Consider the following 24,246-nt stretch of genomic DNA (forward strand, 5'->3'; position numbering starts at 1 on the left):
TACTACTCTTGATGGTGCGAGGGTCAGCGCCTTGTTGTGAGCACAACTTTACATTCCCTGGTACTTACTGTATCCTGATGATGTAGTGTTAGTAGGAAATAGTGAAAGCTACTTAGAACAAAAACAAAAATTCATTTTATGATATAATATATTGAAGTACTAAACAACTAAAAAATCACTTAAAAATTAAACACTAAACCAATTAAACTAAAAATCAAATACAAGTCTATCACACAAACAACTTGGTTTCACAAATAACAATATTTATTAATATAACATAAACATTTTCACATAACCAAACTAAACGGCAAGTAATTTTTGTTTAGAAAAGTTTAAAATTACGTTTACGCGTGCGTTTACCAAAAAGAAATTACATACGAAGGTAGGCAACCCCTTGGATATCATTGATACAGCATACCGATTTTACACACAAGATTACAGCCTGTAATTCAAGTTTACCGTATCTACGTAATCGGTTTACGTAAATGATACAGCATAGCCCCCTCCGGCTGTGTTTGGAGGTAAGATATCCGGTATTTTCAAAGAAAGTGATACTTACAATACGAAATAATTATGTGTTTTACTAACCAGTAAGTATATTATTTGCTATCGCTTTTTAGAAAAGTGTATTCTTTCAGATTTATTTCACTTTATTAGAAAACTAGTTGAAGATTTGTTAGTTCATTTATGAGTTAGTTCATTTTAGTAGAAATTATTTCTTATTATGTGCCGTATTATTTCAACTTTATGCAGTTTCTAATTAAAAATTTAAAAAATTACGAAAGTACAATAAGTATTATTTCAATATTCTGCTATTATTTTATTAGATAGGTAGTTAGAAACCTTCACGTTTTTGACTTGTTTCACTTTATTATAAAATCAACAATAATTATTGTAATAGTAATACTTTTAATATGCAATGGTTTGATGTTCGCATTGATACTTATGTACTTATTTTTTGATAATCCAATTTAATTAGATTCTTGTTGACTATCAGCTTCTTGTATAACTAACCGGTATAATATTTATACTCTTGTTTTAGAGTGGCGTCTTCTAGTCTAGAGCACAAAAATACTTGGATTAGTAGCGAAAAATTCCTCATTGGATAATAATTCCATCAATGAAAAACCCATCAATAATAAATGTGAAACTACGGAAGAAGTAAGTTTCAATTTGTATTACTTTAATATAAGTATGTATAAATACACATTTTTTTTATTATAAACTAAGGCTTTTACTTGTTTCTATCAAACAGTAATAGTATCTTACGTAATAATAGTAAACTTACGTATCTATGTCAAAAAATACAAAAAACAACTATCCCCGCTCGTTGTCTGAAAGAGCCATGTACCGAAAAGTGCAGACTTAAGTGCTCTGAGAATATCAATACAGCAAACAGGTATGGTATTTTTTGCAAGTTCTGGGAATTGGGCAGTTTGCTAAAGCAAAGAGCATACATAAATTCTTGTATGGATGATATTTAACCTAAGTACAGGTACACAAACGCTGAGAATCCTAGGCGCTGCAACCAGGCTTTCCATTTTGTTATAAATGATGTCAAAATTAGAGTGTGCAAAACATTTTTTTAATCAACTTTAGATATTTCTGACCGCATGATTTTTACAATACAGACTAAGATTGATGCAAATGGTTTTGCCCTGGATGATTTAAGAGGAAAACATGGCAAGCACAGAAAAAATGATCCCGAACTGATAACCGACATCAAGGGGCATATTAATTCTATACCAAGGGTTGACTCACTGCCTACGCGCTTATACTTCAAGAGAATACATAGAAGGCAGCAAAACCATTAAAGATTTATACAATGATTTTAAATTAGAACAAGAGCGGAACAATAAATAAATTGGTACATATATTACCTATTATAAAATATTTACGACTGAATTTAATGTCGGTTTCTTCCAACCAAAAAAAAAAGATCAATGCGATCTGTGTAATACCTACAACAATTCCAATATTAATGAAAATAAAGACATGGAGCAAAAATATAAATCAAATTTAAAAAAAAAACTGGAGTAGGGCTGAGAAATTAAATGACCGAAACGAAGTCAGCCAAAATGTAAGAGTAGCTAGTTGTGCTGCAATGTCATACAGGTCAGTCTTCTTCATTTTATTATAAATCAAAACTGAACTGTTACAATTTAACGGTGTCGGAACTGACAGAAAGAATCTAAGCAGGCATATAAAAATGTACACTGTTATTTTTGATCTAAATGTGATGCAAAACGAGGCTCCATAGAAATCGGTTCTTGCATATGGGCCTATTTAAAAAATATAAGTGAAGAGGGCGATGGTGAAAAAGAAGTCATATTCTATTCAGACAATTGCTGTGGCCAAAACAAGAATAAGTATATAACGTCGCTGTATTTATTCGCTGTGCACACGTTAAAAATTAAGAGAATGACACATAAATTTTTAATAAGGGGCCACAGTCAGAACGAAGCCGATAGTGTGCACAGTCTTATTGAGAAAGAAGTTAAAAAGAGCTTGAAATCTGGATCTATTTACACTCTAGACCAATATGTAACTTTAACAAGGAATGCTAGAAAATCGAACCCACCTTTAATTGTGCACAAGATGAATTACCGATCATTTTATGATATAAAAGGTTTGCAAGAAGAATTGGGGTATAACTTTACGATTAATACTGAGGGAGAAAATGTTAACTGAAACGAAATCAAAGCAATACAAATGAACAAAGATAATCCTACAAATTTTTTTATAAGACATCATACAATAATGAGACTTATAAACAGGTAGATGCAGAGCCCATTTTACTTCAAATCAGGCCCGAGGCACTACACAATTTTCGGGCCCCTAAATATAATTTAATAATAATAACTTTTTTAAATGTATTAATTATTTAATAGAAATATATGTAGTTGCACCAGAAATTTAAATTTATATTAACAATAAATAGAATTTATATTTAAACAATTAAACATTATTTAATTATAACTCTTATTGTTATCATTTATTATTTCCTGTTCGTAAAATGAAAGAATTTTGAAAATTTATTTTGTTATTGTAATAAAAATATTTTTTTGGTGATCTCTCCAGGCCCCATTAAAATACGGGCCCGAGGCAGGTGCCTCACTGGCCTAGTGGTAAAATAGGCCCTGGGTAGATGTAAGGAACAAACGAAAAAAAATAGGATCAATAACGGAAATAGCACTCAAACCCGCCTATACAAAAAAACAAAAATTGAGTACAAACAAACGGAAAGATTTGCAAGCATTGCTATCTAAAGGATTGATTCCTTCTTTTTACTCCCAATTTTATAATTCAATAATTTAATCGTTTTTTTTTAATTCATAGTTCTAAGATAAATGTTGTGCCGTATTTGAGAGTAGCCACACAAGTTTCTTGAAACAATCTATTTTATATTTTCGGTTTATTTTTTAAAATGTATTAACATGTTTTCATTGTATTATTATAGTGTTACTTATGTTTTAGTTTAATTTTGTAAACAGGCAATTTTGTTAATAAAGATAAATAAACGAATAATCAGTATTTTATTATAAAGAAAACAAAAATTCATTTTGTGTTTAAGAAAATATAGAAACAACTAGGATTAATTCAGTGTTAACTCAAAGTTTTACATCTGTTTAAACTACTTTATTTAATGGGTTATAAGTCAAACAATCATAGTATTGAGTAAACTTATATATTTTTATAAAACTTACTAAACATCTTACATACAATAAATCATACAAGTGACAACCATGTTGACTGGCTTGAAGTTAGCCATGTCATGTCTAGCACGCAGCCCCTTGCTACGCTGTTACACAGCTATATATATTAAACACCTTCCCCCTAAGATCGATATCTATAAGGGGTCTTTATATTACGACCAACTCTCGTCTTATAACTGTTAGAAGTCTCAATATTTGGGTTGACTTTATGACTCAATGTAGGTACTGATTTTACATTTGGGCTTGGGCAACTAATGGTTTTATTAACACTATCATTTACGTTAATGTGAGTGGTATCTTTATGAACACTTTGTGACTGAATATCAGGGTACAACTCGGGTTCTAAAATGAGTTCTTTTTCAAGTGTTGTGGTGTATGAATGTTTCATTTGGTGTGAATTCCGTCTAATAATTTTATTGTTATCTTCTTTTTTCACCCAATATGATCTAGGTTCATTGGCCTTTTCTAACACAATTGCTTTACGCCAATAATTATCTTTTGAACTTCTTATTACTACCCTATCTCCCTTTCTAAACTCTACTGGTTTTCTTCGTGCTGTCTTATCATAACGTACTTGTAATTTCTCTTTTTCTTTGCATAAATTCTTATATACTTGTTTCTGGATTGTAGGTTCTAATTTATTAGCTGTAGTTGGTAATTGTCCTCTCAGGATCCTGCTCTGTAAAATTTGAGCTGGAGATGCATCAAGATTTATTATGCAGGTATTATTATATTCCATCACCAAATCTCTAAAATCAACATTTTCCTCATTACTCTTTCTTAAAATTTGTTTGCTTATATTGACTGCTTTTTCTGCAAGTCCATTACTCTGGTGGTAATGTGGAGTGCATGTCATAATTGTAATGTCTTTTTCTCTATAATAATTTTTACATTTTACCGAAGTAAATGGTAGATTATCTGCAATTAAAATTTCTGGATATCCAAATCTACTAAAAGTATCTTGAAATGAGTTGATTACTGAACTGGAGGTTTTATCTTTTAATATTGAAATGTCCAACCAATGCGAAAAATAGTCTACAATTACTAAATATGCTTTTGAACCATACTCTAAAATGTCTGTACCAACTTTATTGAATCTTAGTCTGGGAATGTCATGAGGCATCATTGGTTCTTTAAAATTATTTGGTCTGTATTTCTCACATATCCTGCATTTTTTTATATAGTTTGTCACATCATCATTAAGTCCTGGCCAATAATATATACTCCTGGCTTTGTTTATAGTTTTACTGACTCCTATATGGCCTTTGTGAAGCAATTTTATCATGTCAAGCCTAAGTTTTTTCGGAATAATTATTTTGTCATCAATAAATGCGATGCCAGCTTCAAAATACAGTGAATCTCTTATACCATAGTACTTTTTACACACTTGAGGAACATTTTTTTCTTTTGGCCACCCATTATAATAAAAATCAAAAATTACTGCTAATGCCTCATCCTGGCTAGTAGCTAGTCTTAACTCAGATTGCTTTTCCTGGCTCATAGGTAAATGTTTACTCACTGAGTGGACCATTTCAAACATTTCTGGGTCATGTGTCTCTATATTTAAACTGGACCTAGATAGCATATCAGCAAAATGTATGTCTTTCCCAGGAACAAAATATACATTTAATCTGTACTTGAGAAGTTTAAGCCTTAAACGTTGGAGTCTAACTGATCCAATTTTGGAAATTGGCTTCTTCATAATGGAGATTATAGGTTTGTGATCTGATTGAACGTCAACATCAAAATTATAAATAAAATTGTGAAATTTTTGAGTAGCATAATAAATTGCCAATAGTTCCTTCTCAGTCTGACTATAATTTATTTCACTATCATTCATATTTCGTGATGCACAAGCTACTAATTTTAAAATAGAATCATATTTCTGGAACATACAAACTAGTGATGTAACGAATGTCATTTTTTTAACATTCGCGAATACGAATGCGAATGCGAATATCTGCTACCGACATTCGCGAATGCGGATGCGAATGCGAATATTCAGTTTTTATTATTATTTGTTTCAATTTTTGTAATGTTTCCTAAATTTATAATGAAAAGTTAATTGATATTTAGTGTAAATCAATCTGAATCTTAAGCTTTATTACATAATACCAAATAATAAAAAAAAGTGAAGGCTGATCATGTGATTAGGATACAAGGTTAACTTCTATCTATTATCTATCTATTGCCCTTCATTTGTCCAAAGTTGAACGTATGCCTCCCTCTTATTTTTCCACTCTTCTTGGTTCAGTGCTAATGCTATTGATCTGGTCCCTGCGTATCTTTTTAGGTCATTCGACCATCTCGTCTGTGGTCTGCCCCTTTCTCTTTTGTAGTCGCAAGGTATCCAGTGAGTTATCGCTTCATTCCACCTTGTGTCTCTTTGTCTGCTGTTGTGTCCTGCATATTTCCATTTGAGAGTAGCTGCATGTTTGAGGTTAAGTTACCTTTTCTTAATAAAAAATGATGAGAAGTGGATAGATTTTGATTTTATTAACCTAATATTATCTTAAAATTATTTTTTTTTCTGGTTTTCATATTCGCAAAACATTCGCACAAATTTCGCGAATGCGGATGCGAATGCGAATATGCAAAAACATGCGAATATTCGCGAATGCGAATGCGAATACGAATATTCGTTACATCACTAATACAAACACCTAAACCATTTTTAGATGCATCACATTGTAAAATAATTTTTTGATTAGGATCATAAGGGACTAACGCTGGTGATTTACAAATTATGTTCTTTAAATTATCAAAACATTTTTGATGTGACGGGAGCCACACCCATTCTACATTATTTTTAAGTAATTGACAAAGAGGTTGAATATGTTCAGTCATGTTCGGAATGTACCGTCTAACGTAATTAAATGCGCCCAAAATTCTTTGTAATTCTACTTTACTATTTGGTTTTTCAAGTTTACAAAGTGATTCCACTCTGTCAGGATCTATTTGCATCCCTTTATGTGAAAAAACTTGACCCATAAATCTGACCTCTTCTTGACAATATTGAAATTTGTCCCCATTAAACTTTGCTCCTACTTCTTTAGCCCTTTCTAACACTTTTTTAACAGTTGTATCATGTTCTTCTTTTGTTGTTCCCATAACAATCATATCATCATGACAAATCAATAAATTCTCTATACCTTTAAATTTATCTTCTACTACTTCTTGAAACAGATCTTGGGAATTTGATAATCCATATGGCAATACTTTATATCTGAAAATTCCATAAGAAGTTGCAAAACAGCATTTCCATGATGATGTCTCGTCAAGTTCTAAATGATGATACCCTTCAGAGAGATCAAATACAGAAAATATCTTTTTACCTATCATTTGTGCACAAACATCTTCCAATTTATGTACTACTCTTGGTTTGCGGACTATTTGTTTGTTTAGATCTAATGGGTCTAAGCATAAACGTAACTTACCATTTTGCTTTTCCACAATAACAATGCGGTTTATGCTTGCTCTGGGGTCAATTTCGTTAACTTTGACAATTGCCCCTCTTTTTGTCAACCTATCTAATTCATTTTTTAAATTATCTCTAATTGCGACAGGTACATTTACAGGTGGGTAACTTACTGGCTCAAAATTGTCTACTGTAGTGATCCTATGTTTACCACAAAATTTACCATGACCTCTAAAAACTTCAGGGTTAAGGTTTATAAATTTATCCCTTTCTGCTAATTCTAAAGTACCACAACTCTCAATATTGTTGATTCGTTTAACTAACCCCAAATCAATACATAATTTACCACTTAAAAGAACTCGAGTTGCCCCATTAATAATTGTAAAATCCTCGTAAACATACTTATTTTTATGTTTACAAAATAAATTTACGACACCCATTGTTTTAGCCTGAGTACCCTCAAACCCTTTCAGTACATAATGATTATCCCTAATTTTAAATTGTTTATCAATTTTCTTAAAAATTTTTAATGGAATTATACTTACATCTGCACCTGTGTCAAGTTTTACTTTAATTCTCTTGTTTTCAATTTTTATAATTTCATCCCAAATATTTTGACTACTTACATTTTGGTATACTTTATTGACATTTCCTACAAAACTATCAGCTGATCCATCACTGCTATCTTCATCTATGACATCAATATTCTTCACTCTACACGACTTTGCAAAATGGTTTAAAAGCCCACATTTCTTACATTTCTTTCCATACGCTGGACATTCTCTGGCCCCATGAGTTGATTGACATCTTTTACACTTGAATTTTTCATTGGTATTCGCTTTACTTCTAGAGTTATTATAATTTCTATGGCCCTGGTACCTATCTTTACGAACTTCTCCTATGTCTACATCTTTTCTTTCGGTATGAAATTTCAAATTTTGGTTCTTACTTTGTTCACTAGTTCTACAAAATTCGATGGCTTTTTGTAGGGTAAGTTTGTCCACTCTCAATAGAGCTTCTCTAGTAACTGGATCTCTGATGCCCATTAATATTTTGTCTCTCAGAGCTTTATCTTCGGCTGTTTGTTCTGGATCAATTTCATTATAATTACATGTTCGAATCAAATGTCTACAACTAGTAAGAAACTGCTCAAACGACTCTCCTTCTTTCTGGACCCTCATGATAAAATTGTATCTTTCAAATGATTCATTCATCCTTGGATTAACATACTTATCGATTAGTGATATCATCAAGTCATACTTGTTATTTTCGGCTTCTGGGATCTCGAATGTGGACATAATTTTGGCAGACTCAGCCCCAATTATATTTCTTAAAATTGACATTTTCATTTTATCTGCTGACTGGTCTTGTCCCGTTGCTAGTAAATAATCTTCGAAACTAGTCTTCCAGAACTTCCATTCGCTTGCAGCATTTTGATCCTGCAGGTCAAAATCTGGTGGTAATTTTACATTTATTCCCATCACTGCCATTGTAGGTTATGTATGGTACCTCGTGTACAAGTTGCTATAAATTTAGCTTTTCGACTGTAAACTGTAACCCAACTAGCTGTTTGACTGCGCCATGTTTAAACTACTTTATTTAATGGGTTATAAGTCAAACAATCATAGTATTGAGTAAACTTATATATTTTTATAAAACTTACTAAACATCTTACATACAATAAATCATACAAGTGACAACCATGTTGACTGGCTTGAAGTTAGCCATGTCATGTCTAGCACGCAGCCCCTTGCTACGCTGTTACACAGCTATATATATTAAACAACATCAAAACTGCAACAAACCTAATTGTTTATTTTACATGACAGTTCATTTAGCAATAAAAGAGCATCATGTAGAATTATTTCATCGGCGCAGAATATATGTTTAATCATAAAGTGAAATAACTATAAACTATCAAAAGAACAACACATTTGCACCCTTAAGAGGCTACAGTAGCGAGCAACAGGTAGCAGCAAACGCGTTCCAATATTGCGGCTCTAATTTTGAATATTTTGTCGAGATATTTGACACACATATTCGTAATATAATAAAGAATGGCGGTACAGAGCCCAATTTTAGAAATATGTTAGTACGTGGAAATTACTCTATAACTAAATAAAATATTTAAAAAAGGAGCCTGTACCGCCATCAAGAAGAAAAAAATAATAAACTTTCTTCAAATAAACTTTTTTATGTCATGCCTAGATTTTGTGTAATCTTGGAACTACTAAAATTTTTTATTTCTAACAAGAAATCGAACATATTATAACTAAATAACTAATTAGGCAACATAGAGAAATTATCAGTGTCATTTTGACAAACCTGCGTCAGATTTTCTCTAATTTGTTCTGTCATCTTTATTGATATCAGTCCAGTGCAGTAGTGTGTTAATTTAAGAATTCGTTATAGTTGTTTCATAGGAAAATAGTGTTTATTGATAGTTATTTATTATATTTTTGTTGTTGTTGTATAAGTTGTTGGCCTGTTTGAAATAATAGATTGTTGTTAATTGTGTTTTAGTTCAGTTCTATGTAGGTAGGTAAGTATATTTTACGTAAAACCATTTCGAATTCTAATGCGAGTATAAAGATTTAGGAGGATATTTTATTTTTAACATATTATCAATAGTTTAACGAAATGGGAAAAGTTAATCAAACGACAAATAAAGCGAATAATTCCAAGAAAAAGTCCATTAAAAGCCGTGCCAAAATTATGAGAACATCGAAATTGGAGCCACCACAAATTTTAACAATGTAAGTACCTATGAGAAGTAATCTACTGTTGTCATACATAAAAAAAGTGTGAAAAGTTGTTTCCCATGAAAATGAAATTCGTAATAAATCTATGTTTAGGTACAGAAATCCTGACTACAGTACAAATGCCAATTTTTTTTAGGTAGATATTCATAGTCCTGTCGCCAAGGGGGTACAACGGCCTCCTTTATTCAGATGGTCTTACCCAAGATTTTTTTATGTATCTTGACCCGTAGAACACGAATTTGTTGGGTAACAGTTGATCCGGATGTCGATAAGATTGTTATAAACAAAGAACTTGAGGAATTACATAACAGCGATTTCTCGCAAAACAAAACATTTTTTTTTTGTATTTTTTGGGTCATTCTAAGCAAAAACTGTTCTGACAAGTTTTTTCGTAGGATGCATAGTTTTCGAGATAAACGCGGTTGAACATAAAATCGAAAAATTGCAATTTTTGAACCCGAAAAAATTTATTTTTGCTAAAGGTGATACAGTGGCGATCAACAGGTAGCAAAAACGTGTTCCAAGATTGCGGCTGTAATTTTGAATATTTTTTCGAGATATTTGGCACACGTATTCGTAATAAAATAAAGAATGGCGGTACAGGGCCCAATTTGAAAAATATATTAATATGTGGAAATTACTCTGTAATTAAATACAATATTAAAAAAACGAGCCTGTACCGCCATTAAGAAGAACAAAAAAATACAATTTCTTCAAATAAACTTTTTTATCCGATGCCTAGATTTTGTGTAATTTTGGAACTACTAAAATTTTTTATTTCATTAGTAGTTCCAAAATGACACAAAATCTAGGCATCGGATAAAAAAATTGAAGAAAGTGTATTTTTATAAAAAGTGCAGGAGCTAACAATGCCGAGGAAGATCTATCAGGCTGCATCTCACTTCCCGCCTGTCCAGCACGGTAAAATTCCAACAAAGCTTAGTTCAGAATACTCAGATTACGAGTAGAACTAATCAAAATAATAAATAATCATTCCATGAAGTACGACTTAACCTGGTAGATTTCCCTCGGCCTTCTTAGCTCCGGCAATTCGTTGGCTTGCAAATTTTAGAAGCCACAAGCCACGATTGGTTTAACCAGAAGACTAGTTCTAAGTTTTATTTTATTTTTGATATTGTTAATATTAGAAGTAAAACTTTCGTTCGTCTTTAGCAGATACCGCCACGGCATTCATGCCATCATTTCGTTGTGAACCGATAACGGTAGCCCGAATTTTAGTAGTTCAAAGAGAATGAAATATGCACCTCTGATGGGACCCTAAGAAGGGTTAAAGGGTGTTCTAGAGTGCCTTTGGCGCTCTATGAACTAAATAAAATAATACTGCTCTCGTTTCGCTTCACAATGAAATTATTATTTATTATTATTTTTTCGTACAAATACCTATGTTAACATAAAATTTTCACCCATTTGGGTTTATTTTTATAAATATTTATTTACTAATAACAAAATTGTTTCGGTTACTTCCATTTAGCGCGCCTATGAGTTAAATTGTCAATAATATTAATCTTACATAATGTCAAAGATTACCAATGTTGCCAAAGTTTATGATACTATCTCCCGAAGTTATATTTTTATTGCTACCTGTTGATCGCTACTGTTTACTCTTAACAATAGACGAGAGGATTAGCATTTACTAAAATCTAAGAGCTTACTAATTAAATTCTCCACACCAACCTTTAGAATTCCTCTAACCCGTATGATTTTTGTGAAATTAATTTTTAACCTGTACTGTGCAAAACTTAAAAACTTTGACTGCAAATTCCCACAAACTGTGTTTTTTGAGTTATTTCTTTTTTATTAAAGGTGCGACATACTGAATATCCCTACATTTTTTCACATAAAAGCCTGAACGATTACAAATATAACTCTGTTTGTTAATGCGCTCTGCAGCCATGTATGGATGACAGTACGTGACATATATAAAGACAATTCTTATTTTTTTTAAAGTCAGTTTTCCATTTTTGAAATTCTAGTTCACTAGAAAAGTGAAGATCTTGTCGTTCTATTTTATTAGCATGATATTCTTCAAAATGAAGAATTAAATTGGATTTTACAGAACTTTCGTTACAAAAACTGCACTTACAGTTTCCATTCCTTTTTCCAATATCAATGTCTTTTTTTATGAATTTTTTTATGTTTACTAAGATTTTGTAAATGTGAAAACTTTTTGAAACAAAATAATATCCCCTATCTTTCTGTATACAATAATAGCCAAGAAGCACTAAATAGAAGTTTTTTCCTTACCTAGGATGAAACTTAGTGACATGCTTTTTAAATTCTAATATTTAGAGAACCTTTTTAGTTTTGAGACATCTGTTACAAAATGCAATACACTTGAATGTTTTGTTGTGTGCAATTACATATTTGTCGAGTTGATCTAAAATTACAAGAAATAATACAATATTATGACAATATGTATAACAAAGAGAAATCTTTAATATATTCCATTATATATATTCCTATTTTAGCAAAACTGGTTTAAAATAATACATAGTAGGTAATAGCAAGATTGCCAGTTCAAAAAGCTAAAAATCACCAGACAATCGCTTCCAAAGTTGCCAGATTTTGCTAAAAATCACCAGATTGTTATGAGTCTGCGCAGTAACGAAAAATGTGTTACTGCGCATAATTATACGTTATTGCACATGCGCATACGCCTAACCATTCCAGAACGGTAATGTGAAGGGTTGAAACAAACCTAATGAAACAATTAGAATAAAAATTATTACAATGGTTTGTTACTTATAAATAGCAATAAGTTGTTTGCATAAGAAAAATTAAGAAGTTCTTTGAAACGAAATTTTTTTTTGAAAAAAATAAAATGATTTTTTTTTGTAAAATATAATGTAAAATGTAGGTGTTCATTTTTATTTTTATGAAAGGTACTGAAACTCTCGACAATGTAGATTATTTAAAACTTAACTTTTATGTCGTAAACTTGGCCTGACAGACCACCTTTGTTTCAAAAAATCTTTTTGTTGAAACACCTAATAATTTTTGCTAATGCTACTGAAAAAATAGTTAGTAAATATACCTTCCTTTGCGATTTTAGATGATCATCAAACCAACACAAAACGTGACAAAACTACAGATATGAAAAACAGTAAGCACTTAAAACTCTACAGCCGACACAAGAAAGATAAAACTGATAAATTGAAAATTGATATGAACTGGTTTGTTTATAAAACCAAGACATAAATTATTAGAAGTTCAGTGCAAGAATAGCGTAAACGTCGGGAAATCCCGGGTTGAACACCACCACAGAGCCGGATCATTTTATATTACAAATTAGACTTTTGTATGATATGAACATTAGGCAATTCTTAACGAATAACAAACTATTAACAAAAATATTAAATAATATAATCGTACTTTTTAAATTTAAAAAATAAATTTATAATATGTAGATAAGTTCAAAAAATCACCAGATATTAAGCTTTTTAAAAAAGTTTTCACCATATCACCAAATGGGTTACAAAATCACCAAATCTGGTGAATTTTCACCAGACTTGGCAACCTTGGGTAATAGTTAGTAAATAATAATCTTAACCTCAAAATATTGTAGGACTTTTTAGGCGCGTTCCAAGTTCCAAGTGCCATGAAAACAGCGTCATAAAGTTAGCGAAACGGTTTTTTCAAAGTCGTAATTTTGACTTCTACCATAGCTCAAAAAATTGCACCTCGTTTGCGGATAATTGCACCATTCAAAATTTCATTTGCGGAGTTTCCGTTTACGAGATATAAGCAAATCAAAAGTGGAGATTTCGGCGCAGCGCTAAAAATAAATGTCGATTTTCAGGGTATAAAATGCCGTAAAGTCACTAAATAACCATATCAAAAAATTGCACCTCGTTTGCGGATTATGAATAAACTGGTTTTAATTGAAAATTGTGAAAATTGAAAATGTTATAAAGGAAAAACGATTTTAATGTTGGTTGCCTATACTGTAGGGGCAAAGGAATCCAGAATAATTTTCACTTTTGGTAAACCTAAACTGTAAGGCTAAAAGTAGTATGTACCATAGTCAAAATAACTCCTCCTGACTTAAAGGTAATCCCTCCTTTGAAATTTCATTTGCGGATATTCCGTTTTTAAATTATATCAAAACGAAATTTCTCGGGATAGCGCCAAAGTATATATTTCCATTATCGGGATATTTATTAAAAGCTGTAAAAATAACAATAACTATATCATTTAATTTCTTCTGGTTTGAGGATTACGAATAGACCTGGTTTAAACTAAAAATCATAAAGCTTAAAAATTTTCCGAAGAAAAAAATTTTCCATTTTGGTGGTCCTACACTGTATTTGCAAAAGTATTATCTGTATTGTAATGTATATCTAAAATAATTGCTTCTGACGTAAGAAAATCCCTCCATTCGAAATTTCATTTGCGGATTTTCCGTTTTAGAGTTATAAAAAATAAAAATTTTCGGCGCCGCACCAAAGTGTTTATTTCCTTTTTGTAAATATCAAAAGCTATAAAACCACTAAATAATCATATCTTTTAATTCCTCCTCGTTTGAGGATTATGAATATGAATATACCTTTTTACTAAACTAAAATTTTTAACTTTTAACTAAAAATCATAAATATTAAGAATTTTCCGAAGAAAAAAGATTTCCATTTTGGTGGGCCTAAACTGTATTAGCAAAAGTATTATCCACCATATCTAAAATAATTACTCCTGATTTGAGGATAACCCCTCCATTCGAAATTTCATTTGCGGATTTTCCGTTTTCGAGATATAACCAAATAAAAAGTTGAGATTTCAAATAAATTTTCATTTTCTGGGTATAAAAAGCCGTAAAATTGCTAAATAACCATATCACCTAATTGCTCCTCGTTTGCGGATTATAAATAAACTGGCTTTAATTGAAAATAATAAAAATTGAAAATTTTATAAAGAAAAACGATATTAATAGGTTTGTTCCAACACGACTGAGAACCGTACATGTAACGATCACCGTCCTGCGCAGTACCATGGAACGTATTATTTCGGTCCCATGGAACCCATAGAACGTTAATTATCTAGTAACGAAACGGTAATCTGACGGTTCTTGGTCGTGTTGGAACAAACCTTATGTCGGTTGTGGTTGCCTACACTGTAGGGGCAAAGGCAAAGGACTAGTAGTGATGTTGATTATAGTTACTTTCGAGGATTCGTTACAAATCGTTACTTTTGTATAAAATAATCATTTACAAAATAAAAATGTATACCATTTTTATTCAGTTACAATGCGAAGGCAAAACAATCTTACTTTTCAATTAGAATACGGAGTGCAATCCAGCTACCGAGAGCTTTTCCCACACATTGCAACTAAAACATATAGGGTAGGGGACTTCTGGCAATTGAAAGATGAAGTTTTTCAATCCTAATAGCAACATTAATAATATTGAAAATATTAAAAATATTACTAAAAGATTTTTAAATTGAAAAACTTATTGGTACATTTTCCTGGTGACACCTCCAATACTTCTACAATTTGCAAGCCAAATGGATGCTGCAGTGAAGACAAAGGGAATGAATTCTACACTATGCAATTCACATCCCCGTCTGCAGCTTGGTATAAAGTTCTAACGGAAAATGCACCTAGTTACTCTACGGAGTAATACGACTATACGCTGTGAGCTCGTAGGTAGAGGGGATAATTAAAAAGTCGCGAGCGCCAGTAGTGACAAGTATGTAAACCTTTACCAGAAATTTGACATAAATGTCAAAGTGATTAATTTAAAACATTGAAATTAAAAACATTAATGGCCGGTATTATAAACAACAAATAAATCATCAAATAAGTATCTGTGGGTTAAATTTACTTTGCTACTAAATCGACAAGTTAATTAAATTCGGTATTATAAAGCAAAACTACCAAGTAAATAACTAACTGATGAATAAAATATTTATTGAAAACTGTTTGTAGTTTCTTAGTATAATTACAGATGGCGGTGTACAAAATATGTATAAGAAGTAAGACAAAGATTATATAAATTCGGTTAATTTTATTTTTGGGCCCTCCTGAAGTGTCAACATATGTTTTTTAAATTAGAAAAACATATATAAATTATTATCAAAAAATGGATAAGGCTGAAAAGAAACGAGAGCGAGGAAAAAAGTACACAGAGCAGGAGAAAGAAAACATTTTAGAAATCGTAAAACAATACTTTAATGTAATTGACAATAAACAAACGGATGGCACAAGTGTAAAATTGAAGAACGAAGTATGGGAGGTTATCACCGAGGAGTTTAATGCAACGGCACAAAGTGGAATAAGAAATGCAGGCCAGTTAAGACTTCTTTATGATAGCATTAAAAATAGCCAAAAAAGATAAGGCCAATCAAAAAGTGGAAATTTACAAAACCGGTGGTGGTTCAAATAAATTTCAAGCGACGGATTCCATTGGGGAGAAATATTTATCTGTGGCGAGTACTACTGGAACGCAGCCAATAGTTAATATTTATGATAGCACCGCTCCATTTGATGAACTTCTTCGTAATGAAGGTTGAGTTGCACAAGTTGCTGAAAAAGTACAGGATCAACGGTAGTCTTGAACAATGCACTGGAAATGAACATGTTAAACTACCGGAAAAGTGTAAAAGACCTAATTATCCATCGGGAGTCCCACATCACAAAAACAATAAGTGTGAAGAAGAAAGAAGATTTTAAAAATTCTTAAAGTTCGAAAAGAAAAGGAAGAGTTAAGTAGAGACATTTTAAAATTAGAAAAACAGAAACTAGAGTTGGCAGTTAAAGAAAAGATTCTACAACTGAAACATCAATATGGGGATGAGTTCAAGAATTTAAAAATGTAATACCCGTTTGCCTAATTTTATTTTATTTTATTGTAAATTAGTTATTAAAATAAAAAAAATTAATAGTTTTTAGTTTATTACTGAAGAAGTACATTTCTAAATATTCAACTACGTAGTTGCAAACAGAAAATGGTTATAATCTAAAACTTAACCTTAGGTATTACTTATATTTTCACAGCAGCCCAAAATACATTGAAACTGTCATTAGTGTCAAATTTACTTGTTAAATAAAATTTACTTGGTAGAAAACTAAAGAATAGGTTATTTCGCAGATTTACTACTAGAGATAATTTACTTTGCGTTTATAATACGCAAATCTGTAGAATTAATTGTTTTACTTTCAAACTAAATTTTACTTGATAAGTTAAATGTTTTATAATACTGGGCATAATAGGAAATAATATTAGTTGGTCAAAGCTCTGGTGTATATTTTTACCTTAAATATACCTACTTACGTTTTAAATACTGAATTTTAAGTTTTTTTAATATTTTGTAATATGTAATTATAAATTAATCTAAGCGCTATCTACACGATAATTGTGAAAGTATCCGAAGTAAGAAATTAATATTTCATTAATAGAACGTTAAAATGGTTAGCAAAATCTTTAAAAAGTCGATTACAATTTAATTACTTTTTTGTGTTGTAAGAATTAAGCGATAACAATTAAATAATAAATTTAAAAATTACCGGTAAAAGTTGCATTAGTAATCCGCTAGGAGCGACACCAGCGAAGCTCAGAGCGTATTAAATAAAAATGTATACCATTTTTAGTTGCAATGCGAAGGCAAAACAATCTTACTTTTCAATTAGAATACGGAGTGCAATCAAGCTCTCTGAATCGCGAGTTTCGATTCTTATTGGAATATCATCGGAGAGAGCGTAGGCTTGTTATCCATATCCTAACTGACCAGCACCGAGAGCTTTCCCATACATTGCAACTGAAACAAATAGGGTAGGTGACTAGCGTCATCTGGCAATTGAAAGATGAAGTAAGAAAAGTAAGACTGTTTTGCCTTCGCATTGCAACTAAATAAAAATGGTATACATTTTTATTTTGTAGTCGTATTACTCCGTAGAGTAACTAGGTGCATTTTCCTTTGGAACTTTACCAAGCTGCAGACGGGGATGTGAATTGCATAGTGTAGAATTTCTTCCCTTTGTCTTCACTGCAGCATCCATTTGGCTTGCAAATTGTAGAAGCCTTGGAGGTGTCACCGACGGGTGAACCCTGGAGAACCTGAGCAACCTTACCGGAGATTGGGTAACTAACCCCAGTAGAAAGTAGGGTAAGGGCTGACGAGGAAGGGAGAAATGGTCCTCCGAAAAGAGGGTTGGGCGATAGGCCAGTAACCTATTCTTGTAAAAAAGTACTACTACGAAATCTTCAGATAGACCTCGGAATGGACGGATATCAAGACGACGACTTTGGCAACGGAATATGGAATTTATGCTGGGAACATGGAATGTCAGAACGCTAAATAGACCAGGAGCACAGAGGATCCTTCTACACGAACTGAAAAGATATAAAATAGGAATCACTGCAGTACAAGAAACTAAATGGTTGGGAAAACGTAGCCGGGACACTAAAACACACACTATACTGTATAGCGGTAAAGATGAAGGAAATAAAGAATTTGGAGTAGCCTTTATCGTAGATAATAAAATGAAGCACCTGATAACAGATTTTCAAGCCATCAATGAAAGAATCTGCAAGCTTAGGATAAAAACGCATTTCTTTAACATAACTCTTATAAATGTGCACTGTCCCACAAATGAACAGGAAGAAGACACTAAGGTAGCATTTTATCAAGATCTAGAACGAATCTATGAATCAATACCAAGAAACGACATTAAAATGGTGATAGGCGACACAAACGCCAAGATCGGAAAAGAAGAAGAGTACATAGGGGTAATAGGGAAACATAGGGAAACACAATAAATCAAATAGACCATATACTGACTGAAAAAAGAATGGCGACGAGTATATTAGATGTAAAAAGCAGACGTGGCGCAAGCTGTGACTCAGACCATCTACTAGTACAGACACGGTTTAGATGCAAAATCAGTCGAAAGGTAAAGGAAAAATATCCAAAACAAGAAAAACTAACCTTAGATAACCTAAAAGTCCCTGAGGTATAAGAAAGATTTGAGAGAACAGTGGATGAAAAATTACTAGAAGAAAACAGAGCAGACTCCACAATAGAAAATCAATGGAACACCATAAGCAGTATCATACTAAACACAGCGAAAGAAGTCCTAGGAACAAAGACACAACGGAGAGAAGAAACATAGTTCGATGAAGAATGCAAACAAGCTATACAGGAAAGAAATAAAGTACATAAGAATTACATACTCAGACGTACTAGAGAGAGAAAAACAGAATTTGAGAACAAAAGACGAAGAGCAGATAAACTGTGCAGGCAGAAAAAGAGAAAGTACGAAAACCAACGGATACTAAATATAGAAAGGGAGTTTAAGGAAACGATGAAACACGTAGTTCATACCAACTTATCAAACATTTAAGACAGGGATACAAACCGAAGACTAGCCTCTGCAAAAATAAGAAGGGTGAAATCATTAGCGATATGGACGAAATTAAGATAACCTGGATGACATATTTTAAGGAAGTATTAAACAAAGGGGCATAACCACCATTACAACAACAGAGGCAGCAGCAGACATGGCAGGAGGTACAACAACAAGAACTGGGGGAAGATGGAGAAGAAAATGAATTAACTAGACCCCCAAAGCTAGAGGAGGTCCAAACGGCAATCCACATACAAAAAAGCCATAAAACACCAGGAATACATAAAATACCGGCAGAACTACTCAAGCAAGGAGGAAGGAATTTGACACAACAGATGTACCAGCTAATACGAGAGATATGGATAGAAGAAGAAATCCCCCAACAATGGAAGAAAAGTATAATCTGCCCTATTCATAAAAAAGGAGACAAACTGTTGTGTCAGAATTATAGAGGCATCTCTTTACTTTGTTCGGGATACAAAATATTCACAAACATCCTTAATCGAAGACTTCAACCTCTCACAGAAAAAATCATCGGGGAATATCAAGCAGGGTTTACGCAAAATAGATCTACCATTGACCAACTATTTACAGTTAAACAAATACTAGCCAAAGCATGGGAATATGACATGGACGTTTACAATCTCTTTGTAGATTTTAAAGAAGCCTATGATTCAATAGATAGAACAATTCTACCTAATATATTGGAAGAATTTAGCATACCATCAAAATTAATACGACTAGTGCAAATGACAATGACAGAAACAGAAGCACATTTTATGTATTCAAGGACAGATCACTGATGCGTTTACGATAACGCAAGGACTGAAACAAGGCGACGGACTGGCTCCAATGCTTTTTAATCTTGTTCTTGAATATGTAATTAGACGGTTGACGGTGAGAGGAAATAACATACTTACAAACAAATCTACCCAATTAGCAGCATACGCAGATGATATAAACATAATGAGCAGAACAATAAATGCAGCGGAAGAAACCTACGTTGAGTTGAAACAGAGTGCAGAAGCAGTAGGGCTAGCAATAAATACAAATAAAACAAAACTACTCATACAAACCAGATCAAATAGACCGGCGCAACAACACTTTATTGACGATATACAACATGTGAATAGATTCACGTACCTAGGAATGGATCTGGTTGCAAGCAATGAAGAAGAACCGGAAATAAATAGAAGGCTTGTGCTGGCAAATAAAGCCTATTTCGCGATGGGTCACATACTCAAATCGCGAGACGTACACCGGAAAACAAAACTCCGGGTATATAAAAGAATAATCAGGCCCATAGTAAGTTATGGCTGCGAAACATGGGTGGTGACACAGAAATCTGCCAATGCATTAGATGTGTTTGAAGGAAAATATACCGTAGGATACTGGGCCCAATAAGTGAAAATAACAACTTGCGAATTAGGTATAATAGAGAAATATACGAGCAATATAGCGAACCAACTCTAGCACAATACACTAAACTGCAGAGATTACGGTGGGCAGGGCACGTGGTCCGCATGCATGAGAATTGAATCCCCAAAAAATTTCTAAATGCAAGAATGCAGGGGAAAAAACCTGTTGGAAGACCTAAAAAGAGATGGGAAGACGAAGTCGATGAGGATGCCAGGAACTTCCTGGGAACGCGTTCATGGAAAAGAACAGCGGTAAATCGAAATGATTGGAGAAGCTTGTTGAAGGAGGCCAAGGCTCAATTTGGGCTGTAGTGCCATTGGATGGATGGATGGATGGAGGTGTCACCAGGAAAATGTACCAATAAGTTTTTCAATTTAAAAATCTTTTAGTAATATTTTTAATATTTTCAATATTATTAATGTTGCTATTAGGATTGAAAAACTTCATCTTTCAATTGCCAGATGACGCTAGTCACCTACCCTATTTGTTTCAGTTGCAATGTGTGGGAAAAGCTCTCGGTGCTGGTCAGTTAGGATATGGAGAACAAGCCTACGCTCTCTCCGATGAGATTCAAATAAGAATCGAAAATCGCAATTCAGAGAGCTGGATTGCACTCCGTATTCTAATTGAAAAGTAAGATTGTTTTGCCTTCGCATTGCAACTGAATGAAAATGGTATACATTTTTACATTATAGTCGTATTACTCCGTAGAGTAACTAGGTGCATTTTCCGTTGGAACTTTATTAAGCTGCAGACGGGGATGTGAATTGCATAGTGTAGAATTCCTTCCCTTTGTCTTCACTGCAGCATCCATTTGGCTTGCATATTGTAGAAGCCTTGGAGGTGTCACCAGGGAAGTGGACCAATAAGTTTTCAATTTAAAAATCTTTTAGTAATATTTTTAATGTTTTTCAATATTATTAATGTTGCTATTAGGATTGAAAAACTTCATCTTTCAATTGCCAGATGACGTTAGTCACCTACCCTATTTGTTTCAGTTGCAATGTGTGGGAAAAGCTCTCGGTGCTGGTCAGTTAGGATATGGAGAACCAGCCTAAGCTCTCTCCGATAAGATTCCTATAAGAATCGAAAATCTCGATTCAGAGAGCTGGATTGCACTCCGTATTCTAATTGAAAAGTAAAATTGCTTTGCCTTCGCATCGTAACTGAATAAAAATGGTACACATTTTTATTTTGTAAATGATTACTTCCCTAATAGCACACGACGTCCTTTGGACGTCCAAAATAGGTCCATTTTTGGTCCTTACGTCCATGGACTATAAACGGACGTCCTTTGGACGTCCCATGTTGGACGTCCTTCGGAAGGAATAAATATGGACGTCCTTTGGACGTCCGACGTTGGACGTCCTTCGGACGGAATAAATATGGACGTCCTTTGGACGTCCGACGTTGAACGTCCTTTGGACGTCCATACTGGACGAAATACGGACGTTTTATGAACGCTTATATATTATATTGGACACATTATACCAATTAACGGGATCAAATAGCAAAATAATTCAATAAAATATTAACTTAGGCGTTAACTTTACGTTAATGAAATACAGTCAAACCTGTCAGTAACGGCCACTAAAATAAAAGAACTATTGGCCGATATAGAAAGGTGGCCGTTATTGCCAGTTTTTGTAGTCTAGATATACAGTAAAACTTGTGTTACTGGCCACCTGTACTAACGGCCAGTTTAAAAATTCCCCAAACCAATTATATCTAGACTACAAAAACTGGCAATACCGGTCACCTTTCTATATCGGCCAATAGCGTTTTCATTTTTAGTGGCCGTTACTGACAAGTTTTACTGTAATTGGTTTGGGGAATTTTTAAACTGGCCGTTAGTACAGGTGGCCGGTGTTTGCAGGGGGCCGGTAACACAGGTTTTACTGTAGTTTAAATCGAAAAGATTAAATCTTAATTCAAAATTGTATATACAATTATTACAATTATAAACTATAGTTTAATATCCAAAACATGTTTTTGATTTTATGTAATGTAAAGAAAATCTTATTTGTAAATTATTGGTTACAATGTTTAACAATAGGAAATATTCAAGAATAAATAAAATAAAAGTTTAATCCTAACAACACAAAACATTCCAGGAATGTAGGTACTACCGTTCTATTCCGTGAACATCTATCTGATTAAATTATGGGTGGAAAGTTACCACAAGATATTCTATGTACAATGTCTTCCTGGAGGGGTAAAATTTTCCATTACAAGATTTTAAGAGAGGCCATTTACTGTTCAATTTGCGTTCATTTTCAAATTTGCCGCGCGAATATCTATGTAGCGTCGCGTGGTCATTGGTCATCACATTTCATATAATTTCATTTTCATAAGATAACCGATAACCTAAAAATTTAGTAAAAATTTTGATTGGAAAAAAATGCATCGATAAGGGGGTGTGGGAAATGGAAATTAGTGGCTTTTTTGCTGTACTGTGTGCTAGTTTTTGCTCTGGGCTCTGGCTGGATCTCTTGTTTAAACAATTTTGTAAGTATTATAAAATCCGTTTTCAATTTTCTTTATTCTTTATGAAACGAATCATTTATGCATGCATATTATTACCTGTAAATAGTATCTATATATCTTTTGATTTTTAATTGTAAAGAATAGAAAAATTACCGTTCATTTTAATTTTTTTTAGAATCAGCTGAAAGTGGTCTACAAAAAAAAAACAAGAAGGAAATGTATAGCCTTGTGGCTATGATAAAGGCAAAAGAGAGATATAAAAAGTGTATTGGCTAGTTGGAAGAAAGTCCACATTGTCCATGCATAATAAGTTATTACTTTATCAACAAATATCAAGAAGATAGCAGGAAGTCACGAGCAACACGAGCAATTGAACAACTTCATAAGTTCAAGACTATCGAGGAAATCCAGCTCCTCGATACTACTGGGCAAACTAGAAGATTGAAGAGGACAAAGCCTTTTGAACTAGTTTGAGTGATAGGTGATAGTGAAAAACGGAGCATAGTGCTTGTGTGCTGTGCCTGTGTATGTTAGAATAGTGCACGATCTTGTTAGATTAGATAAGAGACGCTATGGGGTAAGCTCTTCATTTTAAGAAACAGTAGTCATTTAGGTTAAATTAAAATTGCTCCTTGGTCAGTTATGACCAGATTGTTTTTTTATGTTTGGCAAAAAAGGACTTAAGTCAGAATTGCACATTGATAATGTTTTGATGATTTCTGGACCAGAAAAAAACTGTTGTAGATGTAAACTGTATGTACAGTAGAATCTACTACAGTACTGTAGAAATCATCAAAACATTATCGATGTGCAATTCTGACTTAAGCCCTTTTTCCCAAACATCAGAGAATTGTAATGTACAATAATTCTCCTATCTGCTTTTTCATGAATTTTGTAGGAGACGAAAAACCATTTTTAGGATCATCTGCTTTCACATGTAAATTTTGACATGTTTTGTAGTAAATAGATAGTTGAATTTACTACAAAACATGTCAAAAAATATATGAAAACAGGAGGTGACTATAAAAAAAGTTTTTAGTCTCTCTTACAAGACTCATGAAAAAACAAATCGGAGGTATGTCACAT

At 32.8% G+C, this 24,246-nt stretch overlaps 2 protein-coding genes across 2 annotated transcripts in view; both read right to left on the reverse strand.

Moving 5' to 3' along the window:
* Positions 1–6,206: 6,206 nt before the first annotated feature.
* The window catches only part of LOC126886473 (uncharacterized protein K02A2.6-like), a 373,574-nt gene continuing 355,534 nt past the window's right edge, over positions 6,207–24,246 (reverse strand). The window contains exon 2 of the mRNA XM_050653429.1: positions 6,207–8,310. Coding sequence (XP_050509386.1) covers positions 6,213–8,180 — 1,968 coding nt within the window. The 5' untranslated portion in view covers positions 8,181–8,310 and the 3' untranslated portion in view covers positions 6,207–6,212. The remainder of the gene's footprint in view (positions 8,311–24,246) is intronic.
* Positions 8,642–24,246, reverse strand: part of LOC126886470 (uncharacterized protein K02A2.6-like) — a 372,383-nt gene continuing 356,778 nt past the window's right edge. The window contains exon 2 of the mRNA XM_050653423.1: positions 8,642–8,773. The gene's annotated coding sequence lies outside the window, so the exon portion shown is untranslated. The remainder of the gene's footprint in view (positions 8,774–24,246) is intronic.

The sequence above is a fragment of the Diabrotica virgifera genome, chromosome 6, assembly GCF_917563875.1.
Source record: "Diabrotica virgifera virgifera chromosome 6, PGI_DIABVI_V3a".
Lineage (NCBI taxonomy): Eukaryota > Metazoa > Arthropoda > Insecta > Coleoptera > Chrysomelidae > Diabrotica > Diabrotica virgifera.